A 9,852-nucleotide genomic window follows, 5' to 3' on the forward strand; every position below is an offset into this window, starting at 1 on the left:
ACATGACGAAATATTTATGACAGATCAAAATCAATAATCCTTGTACTAAAAGAATGGCAAAGAAGAATAATTGGCAATTCTTGACCAGAAAATCCATGGTAACAGAAAAAGCCTCTAACAGGCCCAAACTTCTCCATATTGCCACAGTGATTAGCAAACTCTAACAGACCCATACTTCTCCATTTGCAGCTGCTTTTACTTGTAAAAAGCTGAAAAAATAGGAAACATTAGGACATTTGAATAACCAGTCAAAGGAACATGCTCAGCAAAAACGAAACATGTTCCGCAAGAGAATGGAAAATATTACCTTTCAATGAGAATCATTCGGCAAGAATCTGGAAAATTAATAAAGAGCTATATATGATTATACAAGACAAACCAATGTGGCTTGAAAGAAATAGAGCAAAGCTCACATGTCTCAGACCTCACTCCCGTTTAAGTAGACAATTCAGCCAAAATAATTCAGTGGTGGTTATTTTGTTACCTGACACTCTTCATCATCAACATCGGTGGTGGTTGTTTTGTTCAATGAAGGGTCTACAATATTCAAAACAAAACAACATTTCATTACAGCATCAGCCATTTTGAGAGTGGAGGTGTCACATGGATCCAATTCGGTACCCGAGATGCAACTAAGCAAGGAAAACAGAAGTGGAAATAAATTTTTCAACAGAAAACTATAGTAGTCATGCTACTGACATAATTAAAATTGATAGGATTAACATCAAATGAGTGAGTATTCACAGCAGGATGCGCAATCTCTATTGTATGAATGGAACTAACAGGTGCAGCCCATCCTATCCTAGTCCTAGCAGAGCAAAAGGCACGTTTATTGTTTGGGTCTGTGAATCTCCGCATCCAAGCGAGCGAATTAATTGGTTGGCCCGATCGAGTTGGGAGAAGGAGACGAGGAGATTAATTGCAGTGGATGATTTCGATGAGTACTCCAGCCAGCCAGCCAGCCATGAGTGTGGCGCGAGGTTCAAGAAGCCGGCGCATCTGAAGCAGCATAGTTAACTAGGGAAAAACACTCCAAGAGACACCTAAATAACCTCGGGGTAAAAAGAATGTAATGGAGAAATATCCTCACATTGCAAGTTGGACTCGCGCGATGGGAAGACGGAATCCCGCCGCCTTGCTTCTTGCCGCGGCTACGAGCCGGAATTTCCGCCGCCTTGCTTCTTGACCAGCACGGCCGGCGACCCGCGATGCCTCGCCTGCGCCCCCGCTGTTCCTCCTCCAAGTAGCCAATGTCCGGCCTCCTCCTCCGTCACTCCTCCTCCACCTCGCCAATGTTCCGAATCCGCCTCCTCTACTCCACCACCACGCCGATGTCGCGCCTCTGCATCCTCGTGCGTCGCAGCTCATCCTCCACCTCACCGCCATCACACTCCTGGTCTCCCGAAGCAGCCTTCGCCGCGGCCACAGAGCGCGCCCGCGCCGGTGCGCTCAGCCCGGAAGATGCACACAACCTGTTCGACGAATTGCTCGGGCAGGCAACCCCGGTCCACTCCCGTGCCCTCAACGGCTTCCTCGCTGCGCTCGCCCGTGCTCCGGCCTACGACGACCACAGGAGCGGCCCCTCTCTCGTCGTCACACTCTTCAACCGCGTGTGCCGAGAAGAAGCCGGCCCGCTGGTGGCGCCTCTCACAGTCCACACCTACGGCATCCTCATGGATTGCTGTTGCCGCGCTCATCGCGCTGACCTCGGGCTTGCCTTCTTCGGACGCTTCCTCAGGACGGGCCTCAGGTTAAACCTGATCTTCGGCAACACCCTCCTCAAATGCCTATGGACAGACGAGGCTGTGGACGTGCTGCTTCGTAAGATGTCCGAGCTAGGCTGTGCGCCCGATGTCATCTCATACAACACAGTTCTGAAGAGGTTATGTAAAGATAGCAGAAGCCAGGAGGCACTCAACCTGCTCTACACGATGGCTAAAGCAGGACGTGCCTGCTCCCCGGACGTGGTGACATATAGCACGGTCATCCACGGCTTCTTTAGGGAGGGCGAAATAGGCAAGGCATGCAATCTATTCCATGAAATGGTGCAGCAAGGGGTTGTGCCTGTTGTGGCGACCTACAACTCCGTTATTGATGCGTTGTGCAAGGCCAGAGCAATGGACAAGGCGGAGCTAGTCATTCGCCAGATGGTTCACAATGATGTTCAACCAGATAATGTGACTTACAATTGCATGATCCACGGGTACTCCACATCAGGGCAGTGGAAAGAGGCGACTAGGATGGTCAGAGAAATGACGAAGCGGGGTATAATACCAAATACTGTCACCTGCAACTCGTTCATGACATCCCTTTGCCAGCACAGAAGAAGCAAAGAAGCTGCAGAAGTTTTTGATTCCATGACTGTCAAAGGCCACAAACCTGATATTGTCTCATACTCTATTTTGCTTCATGGGTATGCCAATGAAGGATGCTTAGCTGATATGATCAATCTCTTTAATTCAATGAAGGACAACGGTATTGTACCCAACTGCCAAGTTTTCAACGTATTAATTGGTGCATATGCTAAATGTGGGAAGATGGATCAAGCTACGCTCATATTTACTGAAATGCAAGGGCAAGGAGTGAGTCCGAATGTATTCACATATTCAACTCTAATTGCCGCACTTTGTAGGATGGGTAGGCTGGCTGATGCCATGGAAAAATTCAATGAGATGATTGCTGTGGGAATACAACCGAACAATGTTGTCTATCATTCCCTAATTCAGGGTTTTTGTATGCATGCTGATCTGGTTAAAGCTAAGGAGTTGGTTACTGAAATGGTGAGCAAAGGTATTCCTCGTCCTAACATTGTGTTCTTCACTTCAGTAATAAACAATCTATGCAAAGAAGGAAGGGTTATGGATGCACATGATGTCCTTGACTTGGTTATACACATAGGCGAGAGGCCTGATGTCATTACATTCGGTTCATTAATTGACGGGTATGGCTTAGTCGGCAAGATGGATAAAGCACTCAGAGTGTTTGATGCCATGGTATCAGCTGGTGTCGAACCTGATGTTGTAACTTATAATACACTTGTTAATTGCTATTTTAGAAATGGAAAGGTCGAAGATGGTTTGACTCTATTCAAAGAGATGTCGTGCAAGGGAATTAAACCCGACACTGTTACATATAGCATCATACTGGATGGGTTTTATCATGCGGGGAGAACTGTTGATGCTAAGAAAATGTTCGATGAGATGATTGAGACTGGGATAGCAGTGAGTATTTCCATATACAGGATCATTCTCTTAGGTCTTTGCAGAAATAATTGCGCTGGCGAAGCAATCAATCTGTTCCAGAAATTAGGTGCAATGAATGTGAAGTTCGATATTACAATACTCAATACAATGATTAATGCAATGCACAAGGTTCAAAGAAAAGAAGAAGCGAATGATCTGTTTGCTGCAATATCAGCCAATGGGTTGGTGCCTAATGCATCCACTTATGGAGTAATGATAACAAATATTCTAAAAGATGGAGCAGTGGAGGATGCTAACAGTATGTTTCTGTCAATGGAGAAGAGTGGCATCGTTCCCAGCTCCCGTCTTATGAATGATATCATCAGAATGTTGTTGGAAAAAGGTGAGATCGCCAAGGCTGGAGAATATTTGTGTAAAGTTGATGGGAAGAGCATCTCACTTGAGGCTTCAACTACATCATTGATGCTGTCTTTGTTTTCAAGGAAAGGGAAATATCAGGAGGACGTAAAGTTGCTCCCTGCAAAGTACCAATTTTTCGATAAATTTGGTTGACTAGTTGATACATTGCATATGAGACCAACTCCTTGAAAATCACAATTGAGTGTTTTCTTACATAATGCCTTCTGCCAGTATAACTGAGTTAGGGCAGTAGCATTGAGTTCATTATGTGGTGTGTCAAAATCACAAGAATCTGAAATGTCTATGAATCTTTTGATCTTTGATGAGCAAGGGAAGGCAGACAGTAGTGTAACACGGCTTGTTGCAATCTTAGGTATGATGGCTTCTGATGGCGACTGGGGAGTGGGAGAAAAAGCACAATGAATACTAATACAATCTTTTCTAGCAGCCACCTGAGTTTTTTTAATCTCTCTAAACAGTTAATTTCCTTCATATAAATGCATTCTTAGCAATGTCATTCTCAGTCATCTGCTATGTATGCAAGGGTGCATTTGCTTTTAGTTTGACAAATCTGTTATGTGTCTGAGGGCAAATGGGTACTCGAACAATAGATGTATTAGGTTCCTGATGCTATATTCAGTTAGTGGATATAGGAGCTCATGCAAAAGGCTTCTGTACTCTATGCTTTTAATTGCAACAGCATACATGTGAGGAAAGTATTTCCAGTATGATTTCCTTCTGCTTAAGTTTGTTGAAGATTCAACTATTTTTCTCATGATGTAGTTAAAGGTATGGCCAAGAATTTGCCCTCAACTACTTTTCCTCATGATTTGGTGAAGTCGTAAAGGTATGGCCAAGAATTTGCTGGTAGCTTTCGCTCCAGTCTGCAGGACACCAACACTACCTCTATTAACAGAGGTGAAGGCATCAAAACCTTTGGTTGACTGAAACTTCTGGCTCTCGCACACTGCAGTGTACATTCCTCTGCAGTTATGGTGCCCTCAGATTTCCGTACTGCTCTGCAACCAGTAAGGGTCCAAGAACCCAAGCTACGACTTTCACTTCTTTTATTCATTCATTTCTTCATCCTCCATGTGCTATTGCCGATCAAAAGCGTACTCTCACAGGGAGGAGACACCATGGCCAGCCTTTCATCGATGGGCCGTGCTTACTTCTCCACTTCAGGTACACATACACACACAAAAATGACCACCTCGAGTTCCCCCACCGTACCCATCCTTCTTCGTCCTCTTCCTCTTCTTCAGACAGCTTATTTTTATCTTGTGCAATCCAAAAGTAGTTGAAGGAAAATCATTAATCTGTTCTCAATATTGGACGAATAGTGTCACTTACATGTAAACTGAGTTTGCAAGGAGTTGGAATGGATTATAACGCCCTTATATAGGCTTCGTTCTAATATGTTACTGAAACTTTGGTTACATAGAAAACTGAGTTCAGTCACATAGCTTAGCATTCAGCCAAATATCTCTCTGTATGCAGCTTGTACAAGTTTGGATTTAGCGAATTTGTAGCAGAATTTGATGTCTACTTCAGTGCATCATTAATTTATCAATCATTTAATTCTTCCCATGGCTATGCAAGAAACGTTTCTACGCAGTTATTTGGCGTTACTGACACTGCTGTTAGTGTTAAGCTGTAAGCTGCATAAAAACAGTAGTACCACAATATTTGCACATGAATAGTTGCAAAAGAAACAGGATATCAGCCAGTCAAATTTCGCTGCACCTGATCTGTTAGGCTATGTGATAATGACTGCATGTTTGCATTACTGCATGTAAAAACTCTAGGCTGAGGTAATCAGCGAGCTTAACATGCTGAGTTGACGAGGAGAAGGCCTCATGGTCTGCCTCGTGCAACGCAGTACAGTTTGTACCAAGTGGACATGAAGTTGCTCCCTGCAAAGTATCAATTTTTCGGTAGTTTTGGCTGACTAGTTGATACATTGCATATGAGACCAACTCCTTGAAAAGCACAATTGAGTGTTTTCTTACATAATGCCTTCTGCCAGTATCACTGAATTGGGACAGTAGCATTGAGTTCATTCTGGGTGTGCCAAAATGACAAGAATCTGAAATGTCTATGAATCTTTTAATCTTCTATGGGCAAGGGAAGGTAGACCTAGTAGTCTAACACGGCTTGTTGTAATCTAATGTCTGGGGGATGGTAAGCACAATGAATACTACTCTCTACCCACTTACTTTCCTTTATATAAATGCATTCTTAGCAGCGTCATTCTCAGTCATCTCATTCTCAGTCATCTGCTATGTATGCAAGGGTGCATTTAATTTTAGTTTGATGAATATGTTATGCGTCCGAGGGCAAATGGGTCCTCGAATGCGGATGTATTAGATTACTGATGCTATATTCAATTGGTGGATGTACGAGCTAATGCAAAAGGCTTCTGTACTCTATGCTTTTAGTTGCATATATGTTATGCAAATATGTTATTTTGACAAAAGTATTTCCAGTATGATTTCTTTCTGTGAGAAAAGTATTTCCAGTATGATTTCTTTCTGCGAGAAAAGTATTTCCAGTATGATTTCTTTCTGCTTTCGTTGAGCATTCAACTATTTTCGTCATGATGTAGGTAAAGGTATGGCCATGAATTCGCCGTCAAGTACTTTTCCTCATGATGTTGGTAAAGCCGTAAAGGTATGGCCAAGAATTTGCCGGTAGCTTTAACTTCATTTTGCATTCCTCTGCAGTTATGGTGCTCTCAGATTTCCGTACTGCTCTGCCACAGTAAGGGTCCAAGAATCCAAGCTGCAACCTTTACTTGCTCCACTTTTCTTCATCCTCCACTCCCCAACATGCTCTTGTAGATCAAAAACACACTCTCACAGGGAGGAGACACAATCTCCAGCATTGCATCGATGGGCCATCCTCGAGTTCCTGCACCGTAGCCATCCTTGTTCCACCTCTTCCTCTTCTTCAGATCTCAGCTTACGTTTACCTTGTACAGTCCAAAAATAGTCGAATGGGAACGAGTTTTATGCTGTTGCCAGATGATGCGCCTTCTTACAATGATGGAACTGGGGTATCTGAGATGACTTATGTCAGGTTGATTTGTCCTGGACTAGAAGGGATTATACAGATGCTATGTCTTTTTTTGGGCAATCGAGCATGCTTCTGTAGTAGTATGAGATATCCACAATGTTATTACGCAGTGTATAGATGAAGGTAAGAGATAAGAGATCAATCGTCAAGCAAGTCCCATTTCTTTTGTATTGTGATAGAGGCAAGGTGAGTCTCCATCTGTATTAGGATTCAATGGAGGTGCTGTTCCCAATCACCAGAAAAACAGCTTGTAGGCATCAAACCGGGGCGAGAGCGCGATTGGACTGCCGCCGGATGCTGGACAAGGACGACCATCGCCGGGAGGCTGCAGCACCACTAGGCCCCGACATGGTGTAGGAGCGCCTCGCATGCAGCGGGCCCTGGCACCCAGAGCCCTCCGCTCCCGCGCCTCGTTCTCGGAGCTCGACGGCGAGCAGTGACGCTCGCGCGACTTCACAGCGTAGTGGAGGCCCCCCGCACCGCACGTGGAGGTGGAGTTCGGTTGAGTCTCATCTCGTCGTCGAGAACGATCTATGAGTGCCGGACACTGTACCGTGCTGTCATCAGAGTTTGGTACGAGGAAATTGCAGAGGTAGCTCGACCAACTCCTCTGCGCGTGATGTGGCATCTTGAGGATGACACTAGCCACTAGGGCCTTGAAGAGGACGGAGACCACCTCCGCGTCATAAGCCTCTTGGATGGCGCGGCGCTACTCTTGCCCGCGTCGGGAGATATCAAGGGAGCCGCTGGGCAAGCTGCGATGCTGTGGAGAGTTGGCGCTTGCCGGAGACGAGGAGAGGTGTTGCCGGTCAGAGAGGCGAGGCGGGCGGCGGGAGTTGTTCCGGCGTTCCCAATCGCTCAAATACACCTTGGGCTGGGGAAGCCAGACCTATTTGGAGGGAGAATTCCTTATTTGGCCCTGTTTGAAATTTCAATTCTGCCCTGAAAAAATTTCCATTCCCTTTTTGTCTCTCCCGTGTTGGCTCCTACGGTTTACCTCCTCGGGCACATAAATCAGCAGCAGGCAGCCATACAGCCTTGTGTTTTTCAAACCGGAACAAAGTGGTGATCGATACATTATACGAAGGGAGTACGGAGTATATTACTTCTACTAGACAGATAGGCGAGCTTCGCCTCGCCGCCTGCATGGCGTTGCCACATGGGGTGGCTGGTGCGATGAATTTGGCGGTGATAAACACTTTAGCAAATCAGCACAATACAGATATTAAGCATGGCCGTAATAGGAGCTACAGTTTCCAATCAGCACACCTACACCACCACCCTTTCACCATCGAATGCAGCCATCCGATGATCAAAATCATTACACATTGTAAATATAAAGTTCAGCAAACTTTGGAGACTTATCCCATGCAGGCAACCAGCGAATCAATGCGATGGCAAGGAAGAATCTTCACCAGAAACATAGAAGGACCATTGGCCCATGTTTATAGCATCATCAACTTTCACCCCATGACAGGAAAAGGCAAACATCCTGTTGTAAGACCTGATAAACCACATAAACTCCATCGACTCACTCCCTCCAACAAAACTAATCAACCGATCAAGAGGAGCGGGCCACCGATTATACTTAAGCCCGTGTATTTTGCCACCCTTGCAACAATGATTATAAACATCTCAAGTGAGTGGCCTGCTCACTATAACAAAGAACCGCTTTACAATAAGGACATGTATACTCCGAACCACCAAGATACATTCTCCCACGAAAAAAAGTTGCACCAAAAAACAAAGCCAACAAAAAAAAGTGAAACAAACCCATTACCAAAAAAGAATGACAATGAGAAAAAACAAATCTAAACACAAATTTGAAGTAGGCCATGTAATCTCTAAACATCTTTGCAGGACAACCATTTACAAAAATGAATGATCTGACACCTAAACCATGAAAAACTACTAATTTGGAAGCACTTTACCTTTTGGATATTTTCAATCGAAAACATTAAAAAAACCTATCTAACATGGTCAAACTCACACAGATATACTTTTTCAAGGCCTATCTAACTTCTTAAGACGATTTAATTATCCATAGCACGTATTAACCATACAAATGTCTTGCATAGTAAAGTATGGCCACATATGTATTGCAATCAGACCTTTTGGTATAAGTTTTGTCACCCTTATACATAAGCAACAAGGTTTTGTGCAGAGCAAAGGTGAGAATTTCTGAGAATATGATAGAAAGATCCATGGATGATCACCGAAACTGACCAGCCACATCATTAGTAAAACATAAATAAAAATATAGAATCAGAAGCCAAACTGAACTGCTAATTATGAGCTAATTAACTACTAAGTACGTGAGAGTATTTTATATGCAGTGGAATTAATTATATTCAATGGTGCCCACCAAGAGAAAAATAAACAGACCCAACATTCCCCTAATATTATGAGAAATATAATTATGATTTTGATAACATGAATGATCCAATACCAGGAAGCACTTCAACATTAGAGCAATCCAGAAACGCTGATGAATTTTGACCCAATGCACAATCTTAAAAGGAGATTTACATTGCACCCAAAAAAAAACTCGCATTTTCTTGTGGTAAGGAGCAAAGAAAAAAAGCACAATATTCTGGTTGACGAAACCTAGCTAACAGAAAATTCCTTACAAATAAATTTACATGACAGTTGTCAAAACCCACGAATAATGAAAAACAAAGCGGCAAAAAAACTGAACTATTTGGCGCTTAGTTCTTGCTGATAACGTCAGATGAGTAGAGAAATGTGGGGAGCTACCGGCAGTTTGCTGGCACCAGGCAGTGGGCACCTACTCTGATAAGGCCTGAGGGCTAGGTTGTGCCCAGATCCCACGAATTTGACCAATTGAGTGGATGAATGAGATGGGAAAGAGGAAGAACACACACAAGATCCAGATACAAACACACACAACCCAACACAAATCAATTTACTCCCTTGGTAGATTAGACCAAGCCAATAGAACCACTTCTTAGAGAGACCCTTGGGTAGAATCTAAGAAATGGGAGATTGGTGAGGAGATCCAACTAGAACTTGGATGAGAGAGGTATGAGCCTTGAATCATCCATGAAGAGTAGAAATCCACAAGAGAACCTTGATACAAAGGGGATGAAACCCTAGGGAGACAAAGCTCAAAGTAGTTTAAGCCTAAATCTTGTCTAAACCTAATCTGGAG

At 43.9% G+C, this 9,852-nt stretch overlaps 1 protein-coding gene and 1 long non-coding RNA gene across 2 annotated transcripts; both read left to right on the top strand.

The window, feature by feature from the left end:
* The first annotated feature begins 1,250 nt into the window (after positions 1-1,250).
* Positions 1,251-4,221, top strand: LOC124647070 (protein Rf1, mitochondrial-like). The gene has a single exon (XM_047187062.1). It carries the CDS (start codon positions 1,251-1,253, stop codon positions 3,753-3,755), a length of 2,505 nt encoding a protein of 834 aa, XP_047043018.1. The 3' UTR covers positions 3,756-4,221.
* A 329-nt stretch (positions 4,222-4,550) lies between these two features.
* On the top strand, positions 4,551-6,472 carry LOC124708012. Its single transcript, XR_007005036.1, has 3 exons — positions 4,551-4,630; positions 4,730-4,787; positions 6,329-6,472. It is a non-coding gene; the product is annotated as an uncharacterized LOC124708012 (long non-coding RNA).
* Positions 6,473-9,852: the final 3,380 nt, after the last annotated feature.

Source organism: Lolium rigidum, chromosome 4, assembly GCF_022539505.1.
Source record: "Lolium rigidum isolate FL_2022 chromosome 4, APGP_CSIRO_Lrig_0.1, whole genome shotgun sequence".
NCBI classification, from domain to species: domain Eukaryota; kingdom Viridiplantae; phylum Streptophyta; class Magnoliopsida; order Poales; family Poaceae; genus Lolium; species Lolium rigidum.

What these genes read in the sequence shown, in the direction of transcription:
- LOC124647070 (XM_047187062.1), top strand. Translation starts at nt 1,251, where the DNA reads ATGTCCGGCCTCCTCCTCCGTCACTCCTCCTCCACCTCGCCAATGTTC.